The sequence below is a fragment of the Mustelus asterias genome, chromosome 2, assembly GCF_964213995.1.
Source record: "Mustelus asterias chromosome 2, sMusAst1.hap1.1, whole genome shotgun sequence".
NCBI classification, from domain to species: domain Eukaryota; kingdom Metazoa; phylum Chordata; class Chondrichthyes; order Carcharhiniformes; family Triakidae; genus Mustelus; species Mustelus asterias.
The window spans coordinates 8,434,896-8,459,523 of NC_135802.1; the positions used below are offsets into that span (position 1 = coordinate 8,434,896).

A 24,628-nucleotide genomic window follows, 5' to 3' on the forward strand; every position below is an offset into this window, starting at 1 on the left:
GGGGCGGAATCCCCATGCTCTTCTTTGATCATCGGATCCTTTACGCCCATAGGGCCTTGGTTTAACATCACAGCCGAGAAGCTGCGCCTCCGAGGGTGCAGCACTCCTTCAGTACTGGGAATGTCACAATCCCAACAGAGTTTATCCAGAACTTTCCATCACCTGCATCCCCTCCTTCAGCAGTGGATTTCATACTTGATCTCCTGCTGGAAGACCACGCTGCGATTCTCAAAGACCTCGCCGCCGTCCAGGCTGTGTGACCTGTGACGCTCAGCCATGGCCTCAGCTGTCTGTGTGGCCTGGTCCTGGAGGGGGCCTGCCTGGAGTAGTTTGCCCAGTTCAGCCGTGTCCTTGTAGGTGCAGAAGTCTCTCTTGGTCCGGTCGATGACGAACATCTCATGCCCGGCAGCGTCCCGGTACTCCTCCAGCTGGGCAAAGGTGGTGGGCCCATCCGAGTAGTCGTTGAGGTAGAGGCCGCTCCCCTCCATTTCCGCCCTCTCCTCCTGCCCCGCCTTCCTCTGCTTGCCCTGTTTCCGACAGATCACCACCACCAGGAGAAGAGCGACGAGTGCGAGCAGCGAGATGCCGGCTGCGATGCCGGTCTGGGTGGCGGTGCCCAGGGCCGTGAAGTCCATGCTGTCCACACTCTCGTACAGCGGCTCGTGACTCAGGCCGGGGGCCGGCCGCAGGGGGCGGAGGGGCCGTCCCCGGCTCGACAGGTTGACCGACAGGTCAAAGGTTGCGGTGGCCTTCCCGCCGGGGTTGCTGGCCTCGCACTCGTACCTCCCGGCGTGGGAGGCCGTCACATTGCGCAGGGTCAGCGTCCCGCCGTCACCGGGGGGTATCAGGCTGCTCCGCGGTTCACCCTCGCCGTCTGGCCTCTCGAAAGGCCCCGAGCCGGGAGGGCCCGAGGATCTGGTCGCCGACTGGAGACGCCCCAGCACCGTTCTGGCGTCACTCACCTTCCTCCAGACCACCACTGGCTGTGGGTAGCCGGAGGCACGGCAGCTCACGTGCAGCTCATCTCCCGGGTGACCCACCACATCACTGCGGTCCAGTTGCACCACTGGAGGGATGCAGACCAGGCTGTTTCCTGGGATGTCCAGCAGATTCTGGCCAAGGAGGCGTGGAGGCTCCGCACACAGAATCCTTTTGCCCATCAACAGCCTGTGGCCTTCCTGAATAATCCAACCTCTCAGCCAGTGCAGCACACAGTCACATCGCCACAGGTTCCCTACGGGGAGAGAAACATAAAAGGTCAAACACTCTTCATCATCCCACAACTGCTGTTCCTTCAGAACAGCGCCCACTGCCTTTAAATTACCTTAAACACCGCAATTCAATCATCCCTTAATCTTCAATACTCAGGGAGATACACGCCTCCTCTCTGCAACCTCGCTTCATTATTTCAGGATGGGCAATAAATGTCAGCCTAGCCAGAGACACCCACATCCTGAGAAAGAATCATTTAAACAGGAAACTCACAGAGAGTCCAGATGTCATTCTGGACAATTTGTGCTGCAATTTATCCAAATCCAATAAACCTTTCCTGTCTGGTGCCCAGAGCTGAATAAAATACTCCAAGTGCAAATCAAACCTCGATACCAGACAAGCCTAGCAACCTCTCCCCAAACCCTAGCAACCATTCCCCAAACGCCAGCAACCTCTCCCCAAACCCTAGCAACCATTCCCCAAACGCTAGCAACCTCTCCCCAAAGCCTGGCGACCTCCCCCCAACCATGGCAACCACTCCACGAACCCTAGCAACCACTCCCCGAACTCTAGCAACCACTCCCCAAACCCGAGCAACCACTCCCCAAACCCGAGCAACCACTCCCCAAACCCGAGCAACCACTCCCCAAACCCGAGCAACCACTCCCCAAACCCGAGCAACCACTCCCCAAACCCGAGCAACCACTCCCCAAACCCTAGCAACCACTCCCCAAACCCTAGCAACCACTCCCCAAACCCTAGCAACCACTCCCCAAACCCTAGCAACCACTCCCCAAACCCTAGCAACCACTCCCCAAACCCTAGCAACCACTCCCCAAACCCTAGCAACCACTCCCCAAACCCTAGCAACCACTCCCCAAACCCTAGCAACCACTCCCCAAACCCTAGCAACCACTCCCCAAACCCTAACAACCTCTCCCCAAACCCTAACAACCTCTCCCCAAACCCTAGCAATCTCTCCCCAAACCCTAGCAATCTCTCCCCAAACCCTAGCAACCTCTCCCCAAACCCTAGCAATCTCTCCCCAAACCCTAGCGACCTCCCCCTGAAGCCGAGCAAACCCCTCCCTCCCTCCACACTGTCCGGGGCCTTTCCCACGCTGATGGTGGCACTCAGTTACCATGCTGCACGCATTTCAATTTTCCCTGTATACCTCCTCATTTCGCTGTCCTTTAAGGCGCCTTTTAAAAACCATTTCTTTGTCTGAGTTTTTTCAAATCGCTCCTTCCTAATATCTCCCGCTTTGCCTCCACACCCCCACCCATTTTGTTCCATCGTGCCTCCTCATGAGCCATATGCCCCCATTTTCCCACTATAGAAATGCGATTGTCATTATTGCTGCTTATTCCAGGCCCTGAATTTCCACAACCTCCCTCTTGCTGTTCCTCAACCTCACTGCGTTTACCTGGGACAATGTATGACATGGCGGGTGGATCAGTCAAACTGTTCACCCTGGTGAAGAGATGGTGGGCTCAGGGGATACTTCCAGTTATTTGAAAATTAGAATCGAGGAGAGGGGTCCAGAACAAAACAGTTAAACCGTGATAAAGAACTGTAACCATCTGGAAAAGTTCTGCAAGTTCACCAGATCAAAGCCCCATTCATATTCACAAAGAAAGACACTGTAAAGGGAAATGTCAACAATTTCTTCATCATTATTAAACTCCCTGTCTCTCACACTAAGTGGATATCACCGTAAATAACTCCTGTCTCTCAAACTGTGTGGATATCGCTGTAAATATCCCCCATCTCTCACACTGTGTGGCTATCACTGTAAATAACTCCCTGTCTCTCACACTGTGTGGATATCACTGTCAATATCCCCCTGTCTCTCACACTGTGTGGATATCACTGTAAATAACTCCCTATCTCTCACACTGTGTGGATATCACTGTCAATATCCTCCTGTCTCTCACACTGTGTGGATATCACTGTAAATAACTCCCTATCTCTCACACTGTGTGGATATCACTGTAAATAACTCCCTGTCACTCACACTGTGTGGATATCACTGTCAATATCCTCCTGTCTCTCACACTGTGTGGATATCACTGTAAATAACTCCCTGTCTCTCACTGTGTGGATATCACTGTCAATATCCTCTTGTCTCTCACGCTGTGTGCATATCACTGTAAATAACTCCCTGTCTCTCACACTGTGTGGATATCACTTTCAATATCCCCCGTCTCTCACACTGTGTGGATATCACCGTAAATAACTCCCTGTCTCTCACACTGCAGATATCGCAGTAAATAATTCCCTGTCTGTCACACTGTGTAAATATCGCTGTCAATAACTTCCTGTCTCTCACACTGTGTGGAAATCAGTGTAAATAACTCCCTATCTCTCACACTGTGTGGATATCTCTGTATATAACTCCCTGTCTCTCACTGTGTGGATATCACTGTCAATATCCTCCTGTCTCTCACACTGTGTGGATATCACTGTAAATAACTCCGTCTCTCACTGTGTGGATATCACTGTGAATAACTCCCTGTCTCTCACACTGTGTGGATATCACTGAATAACTCCCTGTCTCTCACTGTGTGGATATCACTGAATAACTCCCTGTCTCTCACTGTGTGGATATCACTGAATAACTCCCTGTCTCTCACACTGTATTGAATGTTTAGGCTGTGAGTCTGTGTCCTCACCGGTCAATCGGATCTCTTGGAGGCTCCTCAATGGTTGGATTGATGCCTGGTTTAGAGTATGCAGGTTGTTGTTGCTTAGATCCAGTAAGGCCAGTGATGAGAGCCCCAGGAATGCTTGGTCAGCTAAAGACTCGAGATTGTTCTCCTGGAGATGAAGTTCTTGTAACCTCTGCAAGAGATGTGGAACATTGGAGAAAACCCAACCTTCAGACATTCCAAAGACCAACCTCCTCAACACCCACTGCTACTTCTTACTTCAGTCATTGTCCCTTTTATTCTACAATAGTCACCATAATTGCTGCCTAAACAACCTCTACCCACTGCCCTTTGTCCTCCATCTTTATCTCTGGTTTCTCAACACGTACAATGAAGTTACATGGGTAAGATGGGTATAGAGGGATATGGGCAAAATGTGGGCAATTGGGACTAGCTCAGTGGTAAAAACTGGGCTGCTTGGACAAGTTGGACTGAAGGGCCTGTTTCCATGCTGTAAATCTCTATGACTCTATGAACTGAGGTACATGAAAAATAATATTTTATATCTCTCAACTTTACTATTCCTCTGGTGGTCCAGGAGCAAAATATTAGCCATGTGTCCAGCTCACAGGCCCCATTTGGTGTCTCTCCTACTGAATTTCCATCTCTTCCTGGGAAAATCATTGATTATTCCTCTGTCCTGTGAGACTGTCCCTCTATCCAGTGCGAGGATGTTCTTCCATGTTCAGTATCCAATCTCATGACTCACCATAAGATATGGGAGCAGAATTAGGCCACTCAGCCCATCGAGTCTGTTCCACCTTTCAATCATGGCTGATATGATTCTCATTCACACTCTCCTGCCTTCTCCCCATAACCCTTGATCCCCTTATTGATCAAGGACCTATCTATTTCTGTCTTAAAGACACTCAATGACCTGGCCTCCACAGCCCTCTGTCGAAATGAGTTCCACAGATTCACCACTCTCTGGCTGAAGAAATTCCTCCTCATCACAGTTTTAAAGGAGCGTCCCTTCACTCTGAGGTTGTGCCCTCAAGTTCCAGTCTCTCCCATGAGTGGAAACATCCTCTCCACATCCACTCTATCTCGGTCTCTTAGTATTCTGTAAGTTTCAATTAGATCCCCCTTCATCCTTCTAAACTCCATCGAGTATCAACCCAGACTCCTCAATCGCTCCTCATATGGCAAACCCATCATTCCTGGGACTCTCCCTCCATTCAGTTTCCATTTGAACCTCCCCTGAGTGCCCACCCCCTCAGTACTCACCCTCCCCTCAGTGCCCTCCCAATGTCCACCCTCCTCAATGCCCACTACCTCTGTCTTCCCTCTCTTCCCCAATGTGCATTGCCCCCTCTGAAGTTTATTTATTAGTTACAAGTAAGGCTTACATTAACATTGCAATGAAGTTACTGTGAAATTACCCTGGTCGCCACACTCTGGCGCCTGTTCGGGCCAATGTACCTAACTCCCACTTTGTGGGAGGAAACCAGAGCATCCGGAGGAAACCCACGCAGACACGGGGTGAACGTGCAGACTCCACATAGACAGTGACCCAAACCGGGAATCAAACCTGGGTCCCTGGTGCTGTGAGGCAGCAATGCTAATCACTGTGCTACCGTGCCGCCTCCTCTGTACTCGATTACATATCGCTCCCTCTGTACTCAGTACCTGCAGTCCATGAAATGTGAAGTCCAGCAGTCGGCCGATCTGGTTTCCTGCCAGGTACAACACCCTCAGGTGATCCAATCCCTCGAATATGCTGCGGTTCAGGTGTTGGATCCGGTTGCCATTCAGGGCCAACTCCACCAGCGAGTGCTGCCTGGACAGCGCACCGGGTTGGATGGAGCTAAGGCTGTTGTTCTGAATGTAGAGGTTCTGGAGTTTGGAGAGGTGGGAAAAGTCCTGCTGTCTGATGTGAGTGATGTCATTGTCTTGCAAAAATAAGGTCTGAGAATAAACCAAACGCTAGTTAGCTCATTGAGGCAGACCGAGAGAGAGCGCAGAGAGAGAGGGAGCAGAGACAGAGAGAGGGAACGTGCAGAGAGAGCAGAGACAGAGAGAGAGCGCAGAGAGAGAGAGAGAGAGCAGAGACAGAGTGTAGAGAGAGAGCATGAGAGAGAGAGAACAAGAGGGAGAGAGAGAGAGAGGGAATGAGAAAGACACACGGAAGAGAGCAAGAGACAGGGAGAGAGAAAATGAGAGAGATACACAGAGGGAGAGAGAGACACAAAGGGAGAAGGAGAGAGAGGCATAAAGGGACAGAGGCAGAGAGAGAGAGAGTAAGAGAGACAGAGGAAGAGAGAGAGAAAGACACAGGGAAAGAGAGAAGGACACAGAGGGAGAGAGGCAGAAAGAGAGAGAATGAGAGAGACACAGAGGGAGAGAGAGGGACAGAGAGAGAGAGACAGAAAGAAACAGAGAGAGAATGAGAGAAATACACAGAGAGAATGAGAGAGATACACAAAGAGAGACAGAGAGGGAGAACAAAGACAGAGAGAACGAGAAAGATACACAGAGAGAGAGAGAGAGACAGAGAGAGAATGAGAGAGATACACAGAGGGAGAAAACAGGCAGCAAAAATCAAACAAGATTTCCCCATGAACAGGCTGACAGTTCACAGGAGAAATAAGAAATTATTCAATCCAAACCATGCAGTGACAGTATGGAAACAGCAGGAAGGGGAGAGAATAAAGTAACTGGTAAAAACTACACAAAACAGCAGAGAACAATTCTGGATCAGACAAGATGTGAAAAAAGCAAGGAAGAGGGAAAGTCTGCAAACACAGAGCAAACAACACTAAACACTGCATCAACATCCAAACTGACATGCAGAGCATTTCTACTCATTCTTCTCAATGTAAAGCTGAACATGTGAAAATGGAACGCTTTCAATCTTTCTTCCAGAAGCAAGCTCGACAGGCTGAGTTTAAATGATGGTGCAGTGTGCTGCGATTCACTGCACTGTGAGTACATGCTGCTGTTAGAATTCACTCCAGTTCAGACTTATTTCATTCATTCAGGACCTGGGCGTCGCTGGCAAGACCAGCATTTATTGCCCATCCCTAATTGCCCCTTGAGAAGGTGGTGGTGAGCTGCCTTCTTGAACCACTCTAGACTATGAGGTGTAGGTACATCCACAGTGCTGTTAGGAACGGAGTTCCAAGATTTTGACCCAGCCACAGTAAAGGAACGGCCAATATATTTCCCAGTCAGGATGGTGAGTGGAGAGGGGAACTTGCATCATTGGCTGTTCCCATAAGCAGACCTCACATAGAGTAATAGAGGTTTACAGCATGGAAACAGGCCCTTCGGCCCAACTTCTCCAAGCCGCACTTTTTTTTAACCCCTAAGCTAGTCCCAATTGCCCACGTTTGGCCCATATCCCTCTATACCCATCTTACCCATGTAAATGTCTAAATGCTTTTTAAAAGACAAAATTGTACCCGTCTCTACTACTACCTCTGGCAGCTTGTTCCAGACACTCACCACCCTCTGTGTGAAAAAATTGCCCCTCTGGACACTTTTGTATCTCTCCCCTCTCACTTTAAACCTATGCCCTCTAGTTTTAGACTCCCCTACCTTTGGGAAAAGATGTTAAATATCTATCTATCTTATCTATGCCCCTCATTATTTTATAGACCTCTATAAGATCACCCCTCAGCCTCCTACGCTCCAGAGAAAAAAGTCCCAATCTATCCAGCCTCTCCTTATAATTCAAATCATCAAGTTCTGGTAGCATCCTAGTAAATCTTTTCTGTACTCTTTCTAGTTTAATAATATCCTTTCTATAATAGGGTGACCAGAACTGTACACAGTATTCCAAGTGTGGCCTTACCAATGTCTTGTACAACTTCAACAAGACGTCCCAACTCCTGTATTCAATGTTCTGACCAATGAAACCAAGCATGCCGAATGCCTTCTTCACCACTCTGTCCACCTGTGACTCCACTTTCAAGGAGCTATGAACATGTACCACTCGATATCTTTGTTCTATAACTCTCCCCAACATCTTACCATTAACTGAATAAGTCCTGCCCTGGTTCGATCGACCAAAATGCATCACCTTGCATTTATCCAATTTAAACTCCATCTGCCATTCATCAGCCTACTGGCTCAATTGATCAAGATCCCGTCGCAATCCTAGATAACTTTCTTCACCGTCCACTATGCCACCAAACTTGGTGTCATCTGCAAACTTACTAGCCATGCCTACTAAATTCTCATCCAAATCATTAATATAAATGACAAATAGCAGTGGACCCAGCACCAATCCCAGAGGCACACAGCTGGTCACAGGCCTCCAGTTTGAAAAACAACTCTCTACAATTACCCTCTGTCTTCTGTCATCAGGTCAATTTTGTATCCAATTGGCTACCTCACCCTGGATCCCGTGAGATTTAACCTTATGCAACAACCTACCATGCGGTACCTTGTCAAAAATCTTGCTAAAGTCCATGTGGACAATGTCGACTGCACTGCCCTCATCTACCTTCTTGGTTACCCCTTCAAAAAACTCAACCAAATTCGTGAGACATGATTTTCCACTCACAAAGCCATGCTGACTGTCCCTAATCAGTCCTTGCATCTCCAAATGCCTGTAGATCCTGTCTCTCAAAATACCTTCTGACAACTTACCCACTACAGATGTTAAGCTCACTGTAGTTCCCAGCCTTCTCCCTTCTTAAACAACGGCACAACATCAGCCACCCTCCAATCTTCAGGCACCTCACCTGTGGCTGTCGATGATTCAAATATCTCTGTTAGGGGACCCGCAACCTCTCTAGCCTCCTTTACAATCTGGAGTGTATGCATTCCTTACCTGGTTAAACAGTGGCAGAGCCCAGGGATGGTCACCTCTGGTAACACCACACACCAGCACCTAAATTCTTCACATTTTGAAGGAGGACTGAAGCAATGCTTCACCAAGATGGGGAACGGTTTCAGTTAGCAGTTTCAAAGCACAGGAAGAGGCCATTTGCATTTTTCTGATGGACCTTTGCTCTTATCGCATTCTGCTCATATATTTACCTACTGTCCTTTCTCAGTCTGGGCACACTAGCTTAGCAATTTGTCCCCTTGGCCATTCCAAGGACTTGTGCATAAAATTTAAGTTGACGCACAGTACTAACTGTCGGAAGTGTCAACCATCAAATGTGACATGAAATTTCCCTCACAAGTGGATGTAGAGAAGTCATCCCAGACTATCTGAAGCCCAGCTAGCTTAGTAAATAGGGCATGAGACTCTTAATCTCAGGGTTGTGGGTTCATAGATCACTTTGGGGGCCATTGCTTTATGGGCAGCATGGTGGCACAGTGGTTAGCACTGCTGCCTCACAGCACTTAGCACTGCTGCCTCACAGCACTAGAGACCCGGGTTCGATCCTGGCTTGGGCCACTGTCTGTGTGCAGTCTGCACGTTCTCCCCGTGTCTGCGTGGGTTTCCTCCAGGTGCTCCAGTTTCCTCCCACACGCCAAAGATGTGCGGGTTAGGTGCATTGGCCATGCTAAATTGACCCTTAGTGTCAAGGGGAGTGGCAGGGTAAATACATGGGGTTATGGGGTTAGGGCCTGGGTCAGGCTTGATGGGCCGAATGGCCTCCTACTGCACTGTAGGGATTCTATATTCTATGAAAGAGGAGGATCTCCCCCAGTGTCCTGCTCAATGTTAATTCACCAACCAATAGGTTAATTAGGTCATTATCACACTGCTGTGTGTGGCATCTTACTGTGTGAAAATTCTCTGCTACCTTGATGAAAACAGTCACACTCTGGTGGAGTGGTGAATTTAGTGAGAGGGAGGCACTGAAGGAAATCAGTATTAGTAGAGAAATGGTGTTGGGGAAACTGATGGTATTGAAGGTCAATAAATCCCCAGGGCCTGATCATTTACATCCCAGAGTACTTAAGGAAGTGGCCCGAGGAATAGTGGATGCATTGGTGGTCATCTTCCAATATTCTATAGACTCGGGAATAGTTCCTATAGATTGGAAGGTAGCTAATGTAACTCTACTATTTAAAATGGGAGGTAGAGAGAAAACAAGGAATTATAGACCAGTAAGCTTAACATCGGTAGTGACAAAAATGCTAGTACATTATAAAAGATTTCATAGCAGGTAGGGCGGCATGGTGGCACAGTGGTTAGCACTGCTGCCTCACAGCACCAGGGACCCGGGTTCAATCCCTGGCTTGGGACACTGTGCAGGGTCTGCACATTCTCTCCGTGTCCGCGTGGGTTTTCTCCGGGTGCTCCTGTTTCCTCCCACAATCTGAAAGACGTGCTGGTTAGGTGCATTGGCCATCCTCAGTGTACCTGAACAGGCTCTAGAGTGTGGCAACTAGGAGATTTTCACAGTAATTTCATTGCAGTATTAATATAAGCCTACTTGCGACACTAATAAAAAAACTTTAACTTTAGAATCAGACAGAGTCAGCATAGATTTATGAAAGGGAAATCATGCTTGACAAATCTACTGGAACTCTTTGAGGGTGTAACTAGTGGGGTTGATGAGGGGGAGCCAGTGGATGTGGTTTATTTGGATTTTCAGAAGCCTTCGACAAATTCCCACATAAGAGATTGGAGTGTAAAATTAAAGCGCATGGGATTGGGGCAGTGTATTGAGATGGATATAAAACTGGCCGGCAGACGGGAAACACAGAGTAGGAATAAATGGGTCTTTTTCCAAGTGGCAGGCAGTAACTAGCAGGGTACTGCAGGGATTCACAATGTTTATTAATGATTTAGATGAGGGAACTAAATTTAATATTTCCAAATTTGCAGAAGATAAAAAGTTGGATGGGAGGGTGAGCTGTGAGGGGGATGCAGAGGTCCTTCAGTGTGATTTGGACACATTGAGTGGGTGGACAAATGCAATGTAGATGCAGTATAATGTGGATAAATGTGAGGTTGTCCATTTTGGTAGCAAAAACAGGAAGGACAATTATTATCTGAATGGCTATATATTGAGAGAGGGAAAGGGCTATGAGACCTGGGGTATCCTCGTTGCTAAAGGTAAGCATGCGGGTGCAGCAGGCAGTAAAGAAGGCAAATGGTATGTTGGCCTACAAAGTGACAAGATTCGCATACAGGAGCAGGGATATATTGCTGCAATTATACAGGGCCTTGGTGAGGCCACACCTGGAATATTGTGGGCAGTTTTGGTCTCCTTATCTTTGGATGGATGTTCTTGCTCAAGGGAAGGTTTACCAGACTGATTCCTGGACTGATGTATGAGGAGAGATTGAGTCGGTTAGGATTATATTAACTGGAGTTCAGAAGAAACCTACAAAATTCTAACAGGATTAGACATGGTCGAGGCAGGAAGATGGTAAGCGTATCCAGAACCAGGGGTCACAGTCTAAGGATACGGGTACACCTTTTAGAATCGAGATGAGGAGAAATGTCTTCACCCAGAGGGTGGTGAACGTATGGAATTCTCTACCACACAAAGTAGAGGCCAAAACATCGAATGTTTTCACGAAGGAGTTAGATGTAGCATTTGGTGTGAAAGGGATCAAAGGAAATGGGGGGGAAGGCGGGATCAGGCTGTTGAGTTGGATGATCAGCTATGGTCATAATGAATGGCGGAGCAGGCTACTGCTGCTCCTATTTTCTATGTTTCTATGAACGGGCTTCCCACTGTGTTCCAGCCCACCCCGACCTCACAGTGATTAGACTCTGGGCCGAGCAAGGCCCCGGACAGGTTGTCCCCTCCTTATCCCAGTTGTGGCCCTTATGTAATTGCTGAGGATTCTGATTCCTCCACAATGTCAGGTCTGAACGAAACTCTGCCTTTAAATGATCCTCCCAAACTCCTCCTTTGTGTTTTTTTGGTTTGGGGACGGGATCCCAGCCTGTCGTTGGGAATAGAAGGTGTAGGAATGGGATTGCTGCACTTTATCAGTCTGTGAAGTTACCTGGGTGAAAGGAGGAATATTGGATGGTACAGTTGTCAGTCCGAGGGATCCACATTCCACTGTTGTACTATAACACCGACATCCTTCCAGACAGCCCTGGCACTGAAACACTTGGAGACCGAGTATTATAACTGTGGCAATGAAATCCATCGAGTTAGTGTGGATAACCTGCATGTGGATAAACAGCAGAGGATTTAATATCACAATATGCTCTGTCCCCACTGAAAGGGACCCAGCCAACAATGAGACTAACTTCTAATATCAAATTCTCCTCATATTTTCCTCATGTTCCTCCCCTGTGTAATTTCCACGTCATAATTTATCTTTGCACAGGATGTGTCTGTGTGGAATCTGCACGTTCTCCCCATGTCTGCGTGAGTTTCCTCCGGGTGCTCCGGTTTCCTCCCACACTCCAAAGATGTTCGGGTTAGGTTGATTTGGCCGTGCTAAATTGACCCTTAGAGTCAGGGGGACTGGCAGGGTAAATACGTGGGGGGGGTTAGGACCTGGATGGGATTGTTGTCAGTGCAGACTTGATGGGCTGAATGGGCTCTTTCTGTACTGTAGGGATTCTATGATTCTTCTATGTCAATGTCACTCACTAGGGCAGCATTTATTGCCCATCCCTAATTGTCCCTTGAGAAGGTGGTGAGCTGCCTTCTTGAATCGCCGCAGTCCATGAGGTGTAGGTACACCCACAATTCTGTTAGGGAGAGAGTTCCAGGATTTTAATCCAGCCACAGTGAAGGAACAGCAATATATTTCAAGCCAGGATGAGGGGAACTTGTGGTGGTCCAGCACTTAGAACACTGGCAGCTAACGCACGGGTACCAATACAGAGGAGATGATTGGGTGACCAGCCTTTAGGAGGGTGGGAGGAGAGGCACTTGCTCTTGTAGGGACAAGACTTTAGCTCACCCTTCCTTGTCCCTGATCTTGACCTGAAGATGATGGGTCGCTGCATGAATGCAAGGCCCGCCATTCCTCCAATCAAGAGGGAACCCTGCCAGTACAGGCTAGGTAAATTCCAGTGGTGATGGAGCAACAAGGGATCTTGACAAGATCCAAGGCCTCTGCCTCAAGGCTCCTATTGCAGGCCTGGCATGAAGCTGAGGCCTTAGCGGGGATGTGTTTGGGGCCTACTAGAAGGAGGAGAGGCCTCTCCATGGGTGGGAGGTGGGGGATGGGGAATACCGGCCCTCTACAATTGGTTCACATCATGATAGTTCCCTCTTCCCACAGCCAATGAGAAAGTGAGAACAGACTCCTGATTTATTCAGCCCTTTTCCCATCACCCCGAGTATCTCTGACAGGAATATTCAAAGAAAATGTGAGCAATCTCTCCTTCAGAACATCCTGGGGAGTCATTCCCGGGTCACCCGGAGAGTGGGCAGCCCGTCAGCAACCCCTCAGGACCAGCAGATAGACTGGGGATGGTGGGGCGGGGCAGGGGAGGGGATGGTGAGAGGCAGGGGGGTGGCAGGGGGCGGGGATGGCGGGGGGGGCGGGGGATTGGCGGGGTGGGGGGATGGCGGAGGGTGGGGGGGATGGCGGAGGGTGGGGAGATGCTCATAAGGCTGTCTTCAATGTGTTAAAGTGGCAGTAAACTTCACCCCCAATGTTGCCCATCCCTAATTGCCCTTAAAATGAATAGCTTGCTCAGCCATTTCAAGGATAAACATAGAAACGTAGAAAATAGGAGTAGGAGTAGGAGTAGGAGTAGGCCATTCAGCCCTTCGAGCCTGCTCTGCCATTCAATGTGATCATGGCGGATCCTGTATCTTGCAGCCATACTCCAGTGCTCTCCCCAAGCCCTTTGTTACTTTTAGAACCTGGAAATCTATTTCCTTCTTAAATATATTCAGTGATTTGGCCTCCACAGCTTTCTGTGGCAGAGAATTCCACAGGTTCACCACCCTCTGAGTGAAGAAATTTCTCCTTGTCTCAGTCCTAAATGGCCTACCCAGTATCCTGAGACTCTGACCCCTTATTCTAGCTCCCTAGCCAGAGGAAACACATCCCTGCATCCAGTCTGTCCAGCCCTGTCAGAATTTTATACCTTTCAATTAGATTCCCTCTTATTCTTCTAAATTCTATTGAATACAGGCCCAGAGGGTGCGGGAGATGCACCAGCCACCAGCCAATGCGGGTGCCGGAAAATCCCATCCGAGGATCCTAAATCTAAACAAAACGAACTACAAAGGCATGAGGCATGAACTGGTTAAGGTAGATTGGGAACTTCATATGACAGACCTGCCATCCCAGGAATCAGTCTGGTGAACATTCGCTGTACTCCCTCTATGGCAAGTATATCCTTTCTTAGATAGAGACCAAAAGTGGCAAGTGGGGTCTCACCAAGACTCTGTACAGCTGCAGCAAGACATCCTTGCTCCTGTACTCGAGTCCTCTTGCGATGAAGGCCAAGATACCATTTGTCTTCCGAATTGCTCGCTGTAGCTGCACACTTGCTTTCAGTGACTGGTATGCTACGACACCAAGGTCCTTTAGTACAACCTACCATATATTAAGCTGATCTTTCTCTAAACCCTAGCGATGACTGTAACACTATATTCTGCACCCTCTCCTTTCCTTCTCCCCTTTGTACTCTATGAATGGTATGTTTTGTCTGTATAGCGTGCAACAAACAATACATGTGACAATAATACATCAAATCTAATCAAATTTTCCAATCTATCACCGTTTAACTAATACTCTGCCATTCTGTTTCTCTGTCTGAGAAAGCCCAGGCTCTGACGAAGAGTCATCGAGATGCCAAACGGCTCTATTCTCTCCCCATAGATGCTGTCACACCTGCTGAGACTTACCAGCATTTTCCATTTTTGTTGTAAGGGACCTACCTACATTAATCTTCACTAATCTTTTTGTTTTAACATATTTACAGAAGACTTACAGCCCGCTTTTATGTGACTTCCAAGTTGACTCTCACACTCTAGTTTTCTTTTTGTGAATCAATCTCTTGGTCCTCCTTTGCTGAATTCTCAAGTGCCCCCAGTCCTCAGGCTGGATACTTTTTCAACTTTATCTTGATCCCCTTTGGGTCTAATACTATCCTTCATTTCTTTTGTTAACCGTGGTTGAGCTGCTTATCGTGTTGTTTCTGCACCAGAAAGGAATGGATAACTGTTGCAATGTACACATTCATTTCATATATGTTTCATATATGTTCTCTCTGGAGCGGAGGAGGCTGAGGGGAGAATTAATAGAGGTTTATAAAATGATGAGGGGGATAGATAGAGTGAACGTTCAAAGACTATTTCCTCGGGTGGATGGAGCTATTACAAGGGGGCATAACTATAGGGTTCGTGGTGGGAGATATAGGAAGGATATCAGAGGTAGGTTTTTTACGCAGAGAGTGGTTGGGGTGTGGAATGGACTGCCTGCAGTGATAGTGGAGTCAGACACTTTAGGAACATTTAAGCGGTTATTGGATAGGCACATGGAGCACACCAGGATGATAGGGAGTGGGATAGCTTGATCTTGGTTTCAGATAAAGCTCGGCACAACATCGTGGGCCGAAGGGCCTGTTCTGTGCTGTACTGTTCTATGTTCTATGTTCTATATATTACCCATTGCCGATCTGCTATCATGCCTCTTTATGAAGTTCCCAATCTACCTTAACCAGTTCATGCCTCATGCCTTTGTAGTTCGTTTTGTTTAGATTTAGGATCCTCGGATGGGATTTTCCGGCACCCGCATTGGCTGGTGGTGGGATCTTTGATCCCTCCAATGTTTACGGGGTCTTGCATCTCCCGCACCCTCTGTCACCGTGGAACACATTCGGATACAGTGCTTTTAGGCTTGTCTTTATAATATTTTTACACATAGGTCTTACACACCTTAAACACCACATAGAACAAGAGCAGCAGCTAACTGGGCACACCGCCACCTGGAGGTTCCCATTCAAGTTGCTCACCATCCTGGAATATATCGCCGTTCCTTCACTGTCGCTGGGTCAAAATCCTGGAACTCCCTCCCTAACAGCACTGTGGATGTACCGACACCACATAGACTACAGCAAGAAAGAAGCTCACCACCATCTTCTCAAGGGTAATTAGGGATGGGCAATGCTAGCAAATGGCACTCACAACAAAGGAGTTATATTACTGTGAAGGAACACTGACAATGAACTGTACGTTATTAGACGGGACTAAATCAGTGTGGATCGTCCACAAATCATACAGGATCAGGCAGGACTAAACCAGTCAACACTGGACACAACACCCTCAGTCTGAGGCAGCCCTTGTGATTAAACATTAAATAAGAACCTTTCACCTGCTCCAGTTAGTTGTTTATCGAGCTGGTTTGAACTGAGAGCAGTTCCCACTCTTGTTGCTCCCGATGAAGACTGAATTTGGTTCGAGTGTGAGAGCAGAGATCCCAAAGGCCTCCTTTACGATCAGCTCCTTCTGCATTCTGACCTTTGACATCAGGCTGTACTTTATTACTTCCTCAGGAGGAGACCATAACAAGTGGATATTGTGAACTCTGCACTGTAATATTACATTTAGACCACACCTTTGTGTATCCGTCTGCGGCCCACACGTACCGGAGAATATTTCATTGCACCTTCTGAATACACGTCGTTATTTAGAGTGAAACCCAGCCACGGACCAGTCTGCTCACTGAGCCAGCCCACACTCTCATATACGCTCTCACACTCACTCTCACACTCACTCTCACACTCACTCTCACACTCACTCTCACTCTCACACTCACTCTCACACTCACTCTCATAGAGTTATAGAGTCACAGAGGTTTACAGCATGGAAACAGGTCCTTCGGCCCAACTTGTCCATGCCGCCCTTTTTTTTAAACCCCTAAGATAATCCCAATTGCCCGCATTTGGCCCAAATCCCTCGATACCCATTTTACCCATGTAACTGTCCAAATGTTTTTTAAAAGACAAAATTGTACCCGCCTCTACTACTGCATCTGACAGTTTGTTCCAGACACTCATCACCCTCTGTGGTGAACCATCGTTGGTTCCCACTGTGGGATTGTTCTAATGTTGTTGTTGGGCTAGGGTGGGTTTGATACACCTGTGGTTGTTGCTGTTTTGGCACATCCCAGTCGGGCTCCGCCTCCTGGGAGAGGTATAAGACCCCCTGCTCGGGCGGGACCTCGTCAGTCTGGGATGGTGTGTTGACGTTCTATTAAGTTCCATTGTTAGACAATAAAAGCCTTCTGTTACCGAAGCTTCCTGCCTCGTGTTCAATTGACGCGCATCACCCTCTGTGTGAAAAAATTGTCCCTGTGGACACTTTTGTATCTCTCCCCTCTCACCTTAAACCTATACCCTCTCGGTTTAGACTCCCCTACCTTTGGGAAAAGATATTGACTATCTAGCTGATCTGTGCCCCTCATTATTTTATAGACCTCTAGAAGATCACACCTCAGCCTCCTACACTCCAGAGAAAAAAGTCCCAGTCTATCCAGCCTCTCCTTATAACTCAATCCATCAAGTCCCGGTAGTATCCTAGTAAATCTTTTCTGAACTCTTTCTAGTTTAATAATATCCTTTCGACGTGTATTCAGAAGGTGCAATGAAATATTCTCCGGTACGTGTGGGCCGCAGACGGGTGCACAAAGGTGTGGTCGAAATGTAATATTACAGTGCAGAGTTCACAATATCCACTTGTTATGGTCTCCTCCTGAGGAAGTAATAAAGTACAGCCTGATGTCAAAGGTCAGAATGTGGTAGGAGCTGATTGGAGAGGAGACCTTTGAGATTTCTGCTCTCACATTCATTCAGTCACGCACACACACACATTCGCACACTCACTCACACACACACACACACACTCACACACACACTCACACACATTCGCACACACACACACACACTCACACACACATTCGCACACTCACACACACACACTCACACACGAGGTGGCACAGCGACACAGTGGTTAGCATTGCTGCCTCACAGCATCGGGGACCTGGGTTCAATGCCCGGCCTCGGGGACTGTCTGTGCGGAGTCTGCACTTTCTCCCCGTGTCTGCGTGGGTTTCCTCCCACAGTCCAAAGATGTGCGGGTCGGGTGCATTGGCCATGCTAAATTGCCCCTTAGTGTCTTGGGACGCGTAGGTTAGAGGGGTAAATATGTAAGGTTACAGGGATAGGGCCTAGGTGGAATTGTTATTGGTGCAGATTCGATGGGCCGAATGGCCTCCTTCTCCCTTCTGTGGGGATTCTATGATTCATTCACACACACAGACACACACACACTATCACACACACTGTCACACACACTGTCACACACACTGTCTTCTGGTGATATTTATCTTCTCTTTGTGAAGGAGGTTTTTTATTTGTATTCTCAGTATCTCTATCACTGTGAGTGGGTTCAGGTAATAACAAAGCTGACACAGTGAATAGTGAGTGATGGCACTGGCCGCTCGCTGTTTAATATCACAGCCCAGCACCAATTACACCACACGGACTGAGTGAGGAGACCTCATTCTCTCATCACCCCTCTCTCCCCCGTCACCTCTCTCTCCCCCGTCACCCCTCGGACTGAGTGAGGAGACCTCATTCTCTCATCACCCCTCTCTCCCCCGTCACCTCTCTCTCCCCCGTCACCCCTCGGACTGAGTGAGGAGACCTCATTCTCTCATCACCCCTCTCTCCCCCGTCACCTCTCTCTCCCCCGTCACCCCTCGGACTGAGTGAGGAGACCTCATTCTCTCATCACCCCTCTCTCCCCCGTCACCTCTCTCTCCCCCGTCACCCCTCGGACTGAGTGAGGAGACCTCATTCTCTCATCACCCCTCTCTCCCCCGTCACCTCTCTCTTCCCCGTCACCCCTCGGACTGAGTGAGGAGACCTCATTCTCTCATCACCCCTCTCTCCCCCGTCACCTCTCTCTCCCCCGTCACCCCTCGGACTGAGTGAGGAGACCTCATTCTCTCATCACCCCTCTCTCCCCCGTCACCTCTCTCTCCCCCGTCACCCCTCGGACTGAGTGAGGAGACCTCATTCTCTCATCACCCCTCTCTCCCCCGTCACCTCTCTCTCCCCCGTCACCCCTCGGACTGAGTGAGGAGACCTCATTCTCTCATCACCCCTCTCTCCCCCGTCACCTCTCTCTTCCCCGTCACCCCTCGGACTGAGTGAGGAGACCTCATTCTCTCATCAAACTCTGACAGGAATCGTTCAGTGTTCACAGCAACTCATGATTAATGTGAGAAAAATCGATAGCATTCTGAAACTGTCCACCCCCCCACTCTGTCAATACTCCCCCATCACCTCCCCATCACCCTCTCCGCTGTGTCACCCTTCTCCCCGTCACCCCTCTCTCCCCATCACTCCTCTCTCCCCCGTCACCCCTCTCCCCCCTCACCCGTCTCCCCCGTCACCCCTCTCCCCCGTCACCCCTCTCTCCCGTCACCCCTCTCCCCCGTCACCCCTCTCCCCCGTCACCCCTCTCCCCCGTCACCCCTCTCCCCGTCACCCCTCTCCCCCGTCACCCCTCTCCCCCGTCACCCCTCTCCCCCGTCACCCCTCTATGAGGTATTCAAAAGGGAATTGGATTGCTATCCGAAAAGAGAGAATGTGCAAGGTTACGGGGATAAGGCAGGGGAGTGGGACTGGGTAGAATGCTCCTTCAGAGAGCCAGTGTACACTGAATGGGCCGAATGGCCTCCTGCACTGTAAGGATTCTGTGATGACAGCGAGGATTACATTACTGAAGCAGAGAGGATGTGGCTGTGATGGAGAAGCAACTCGACAAATTTGCTTCTCTCTCTCGTTCCCTCTGAGAGCTCCAGAGACACACGGCAAGTCAGTCAGTATCTGTCAGGTCCTGATTGAATACACTCTCGAGTTTGAAAGAAGTGGCGAATGAGATAGTCGATCATTGGCTTTAGTTTTCCAAAATTCCCTCGATTTGAGAGTAGTTCCATTTGACTGGGAGATAGTAATAACCTACAAAGGGTCGTGAACGAAGCCCAGTCCACCACTCAAACCAGCCTCCCATCCATTGACTCTGTCTACACTTCCCCCTCGGAAAAGCAGCCAGCATAATTAAGGACCCCACGCACCCCGGACATTCTCTCTTCCACCTTCTTCCGTCGGGAAAAAGATACAAAAGTCTGAGGTCACGTACCAACCGACTCAAGAACAGCTTCTTCCCTGTTGCTGTCAGAATTTTGAATGGACTTACCTTGCATTAAGTTGATCTTTCTCTACACCCTAGCTATGACTGTAACACTACATTCTGCACCCTCTCCTTTCCTTCTCTATGAACGGTGGGCTTTGTCTGTATAGCTCGCAAGAAGCAATACTTTTCACTGTGTACTAATACATGTGACAATAATAAATCAAATCAAATCAAATGTAACTCTGTTATTCAGAAAGTGAGAGAGACAGAAAACAGGAAACTACAGGCCAGTAACTTCACATCTGTCAGGGAAAATGTTAGAAGCTATTATTATAGCAGGGGCACTTGGGAAAATCAGGCAAAGTCAACACGGTTTGTGAAAGGGAAATCATATTTTACCAATTTATTGGAATTCTTTGAAGGAGTCACATGTGCTGTGGATAAAGGGGAACTAGTGGATGTAATGTACTTAGATTTGCAGAAGGCATTTGATAAAGTGCCACATCAAAGGCTATTGCAGAAAATAAAAGTTAATGGTCTTAGGGGTAACATATTGGTATGGATTGCAGATTGATAGGCTGGCAAAAAACAGAGAGTTGGCATAAATGGGTTTTTTTCTGGTTGGCAGGATGTGACGAGGGTTGTGCCACAGGGATCAGTGCTGGGGCATCTACTTTTTACAATTTACAATGATGGTTTGAGTTATAAGGAGAGGCTGGATAGACTGGGACTTTATTCCCTGCAGCGTAGGAGACTTAGGGGTGATCTTATAGAGGTCTATAAAATAATGAGGGGCATAGATAAGGTAAATAGATAGCCAACATCTTTTCCCAAAGGCAGGGGAATCTACAAGTGGAGGGCATAGGTTTAAGGTGAGAGGGGAGAGATACAAAAGTGTCCAGAGGGACAATCTTTTCACACAGAGGGTGGTGAGTGTCTGGAACGAGCTGCCAGAGGCAGTAGTAGAGGCGGGTACAATCTTGTCTTTTAAAAAGCATTTATACAGTTACATGGGTAAGATGGGTATAGAGGGATATGGGCCAAATACGGGCAATTGAGACTAACTTAATGGTAAAAACTGGGCGGCATGGACATGTTGGGCTGAAGGGCCTGTTTCCATGCTGTAAAGTCCTATGACTCTAATTTATATGAATGATTTGGATGAAGGGACTGAAGGTATGGTTGCTAAATTTTCTAACGACACCAAGGTAGGTAGGAAAGTAAATTGGGAAAAGGTTACAAAGGAACATTGGTTTAGTGAATGGGCAAAGATCTGGCAAATGGAGTATAATGTGGGTATATGTAGTTCAGAGTATACCACACATTGCTGTGGCTCTGGAGTCACACCTAGGCCAGACTAGGTGCCCTCCCTGAAGGACTGGAGCAGAAGCATGGAGCAGACATTTTAAAGCATTATGAATGAAACTTGTCACACATGTAGAAACCAGTGTCATCTCTGCGTAGTTCCAAGATATAATGACAGAGATCTGGGAGGCCAAGAGGCACTCAGTTTAACAACTCATCCTAAAAACAGCACCTCCAACAGCTGACGTTTCAGCCTTGATCTTTGTGTCTAGGTCCTGGAGTGGGACTTGAATCCACAACTTTCTGATACTGAGGTTCGAGCACCGTCAGCTGACCCACAGCTGACACGTCAAGATTCATTGCCCAATCTTCCAGTGCAACCGATCCATTTGGAGGACCAGAAACCTCTTCTTTATCTCCCTAAATAAGATACATAGGAACAGGAGGCCATTCAGCCCCTCAAGCCTGTTCTTCCATTCCATTGTATCTGCCTCTTCTGCATCCTCGCGTGCCTTGGCTCTGAGACGATACTGTGCCTTTAAGAAATGCATTTGTGTCATGTTTCTTGTGAGGGAGATTTAACTCTGTTTAAATGGTGCCGATTTGTCTGCAACCGGCAGCCCACGTACTGGTAGTGCAGAAGGATAATTATTGGGGTGTTGTCTGAATTTGAGCTAATACATTTTTGTAATTTTTACGGTTTTCAGAGTCGGGTTTAATTAGGTTGATTGACAAGAGAGAAAGAGCCATATGAATGGGTGGAGCTGGGCTTGCAGAGGGACAAGCAGGCAATTGCTGTTTGAATTTAAAAAGGAGCAGCAGCTCTCTTTCTCTCTCTCTTTCTGGAAATTGAAGTCTGGGACCAGCTAGAAAAGTGGCATCTCTCTCCAGAGGTCTGCAAAAAAGGCAAGAGGTGTTTTCTCCCTCCCTCTCTCTCTCTCTCTGGAATTCTACTGTGTGAAGACAGGTCTTTCCCTGGAGGCTGCTGTTTGAGAGTCAGAAGACAGATTTTTCTCTGTATCTCTGTCCAGGTGTGTTAAAAGGCTGGAAGACTAGCAAGCCACATAAGCGTGTGTGTTTTTGCTAACTGATTCTGAAGAGGAGTTGAAGGCTATGAGGAATATTGCTTAAATTGGAACTAATAGAGATTGGTTAGCGGTTAAGAATTATACCTTGTCATTTCAATTGGTGAAAGCTGTGCTTTTTAGTTATAGTTAATCTGTATTCTTAAATAAAATTTGTTTTAACAAAAGCTTACTAGTGGGTCAATAGAATCACAGTTGGACACCTTGGGCCCGATTTTACCATTTAGAGACTAAGTGCCGGGTGCGGGTGCCAAATAGATCCGAGCCCGGAGGCCGCGCTCCAGCGCGCCCATACGCGTGACTTATCATCCCCTGGGGGGAGGGGGGAGGGGGGAAGAGGGGGTGTGACGTCTCATCCCCTGGGGGGGGGGGGGTTCCGTTGCCTGTCTGCGGCCGATCCCTCCTGGCACCATCACTGGTTCACTACCAGCCACAGATTACTCTTCCCTGCAGGTGCGAGAGAGCGGGAGAGATGGCTGTGGCTGGTAGTGTACCAGTGATGGTGCCAGGAGGGATCGGCCGCAGAAAGGCAGCGGAATCCCCCCGACCAGAGGATGAGAGTCACACCCCCTCTCCTCCACCCCCCCTCTACCCCCCCCCCTCAGGGAATGATACGTCTCACCCCCTCTCCGCCCCCCCCAGGGGATGATACGCCACAGCCCCTCCACCCCCCCCTCCTCCCACCACCCAGAGGATGAGATGTCACACCCCCTCTCCCCCCCGACCAGAAGATGAGACGTCACACCCCCCCCCCCTCCCAGCCCCCCCCCCCAAGAGGGCGATGTGGGCCCATCCCCTCTCCTCATCCCACCTCCCCCCCCTCCCCACCAGAGTTCCAACTGGGCCCGCCCCCCACTCCTCCGGCAGACGCCAGCGGACCTGTGTGAAGCCTGGTCCCTTCAGCCGTGGCTCGAAGTCAGTGTCCAGGAACGTGCTGCAGGCTGTCGAAGGACTGAAGGTGAGCGGGAAGGATGGTGGCAGGAGACCACGACCGAAGTAGGTTAGGGGGGAGGCCTGCCTCCCAGAGGGGTCCGATCCCGGGGGGCGGGGGGGAGGGGGGGGCTACCTCCCAGAGGGGTCCAATCCCGGGGGGGAGGGGTTGGTCTGCCGGGGTGGTTAGAGGGGGTGTCTGTGAAGGGTGGGCCTCGGCAATTCCCCTGCAGAATAAAAGTACAAGTTGGACTTTTATTTATCAGGTCGGTGAAGGTGCGGACGTGAATTGGGCCGAATGCATTTAAATCGTTGCGCCAGCCGATTTGGGCGCGCACCGGAACAGCGCCCGAATCAGCCGTTGGTAAAGGCCTATGCCGCGATCCGCCCGACGCCCAACTTTACCGCCATTCCGCGCCTGAAAACGGGCGCGAAGTTTTGGTAAAATCGGGCCCCTTATGTCACCTTATCCTCACCCAAATGCCAAAATCAGAAAAATAGTTGGGGTCTAGGCTAATTTCATTATGTAGCTTGAAGTTTATGATCTGTAATCCTTAATACCCTGACTGACAAAAATCTATCACTCACAGCTGGGAAATCTTTCCATGAATTTTCAAGCCCTTTTTCGGGAATGCGAGTTCCAGGTTTCCAATAGTCTTGATGTAAAGGACTGCTTCTCGGCACCAGCCCTGAACAGCTTCACTTTCATGTTCGGATTGCTGGCATTTAGCTGCCAGCACTTTGGTCCTCCTGCCACAAGACGTTAGCTGCAGTTTGAGCCCAAGTGAGTTATTGCACATCCCTGAACATTTTTCACCTCAAGAGTAAAGGATTCAGGAAAATGGTTCATGTTGACTGGAGATCTGGTGACAGATAAATGTGTGAGAGGACGCAATCTATTCACCTCAGCAGAACTGTCACAGGAATGGTGCAAAGATTTGATTTGATGGGCAGTGACATTGTTCAAACAGTGACATTCCCATGGGTTTCGGTGGAGAGTTCCGACCTGATGAGCAGAAATTGCCTTTGTGTCCCCAAACTACCAAAGCGTAAGAAAATGTACTAATAAAATCAATGGCCCGCTCGTTCACTCTCTCTCTTTATCTTACTTGTTCCTTCCTTCTTACATCTTTTTCTTTCATTTTCTTTCTCTCACTATTTTGTTCTGTTTGAGTGTTATCTTGATAGCTTCTGGGCAAATAGACAATGCTGGAAATACTCAGCACATCTGGCATCATCATCCCATGGTATTCATTGGCATTCACCGTACCACACTCTCCGTCGCACTGCACTCCATGACCCATCCCACTCGCTGTCCCGCCCTTCTTGCCCCGCACCCATGTCGCCGCCCCACTCTCGCCCCCGCACCTCTCTTGCCCCCGCGCCT

The 24,628-nt window shown here is 48.7% G+C and overlaps 1 protein-coding gene across 1 annotated transcript; it reads right to left on the reverse strand.

Annotated features, from left to right (window-relative positions):
• Nucleotides 1-176: 176 nt before the first annotated feature.
• lrrc24 (leucine rich repeat containing 24) lies at nucleotides 177-23,652 on the reverse strand. The gene is made up of 5 exons (XM_078229554.1): nucleotides 23,647-23,652; nucleotides 11,799-11,966; nucleotides 5,553-5,831; nucleotides 3,888-4,056; nucleotides 177-1,234 (listed from the first exon to the last, which is right to left on the reverse strand). Exons 1-5 carry the CDS (start codon nucleotides 23,650-23,652, stop codon nucleotides 177-179), a joined length of 1,680 nt encoding a protein of 559 aa, XP_078085680.1.
• Nucleotides 23,653-24,628: the final 976 nt, after the last annotated feature.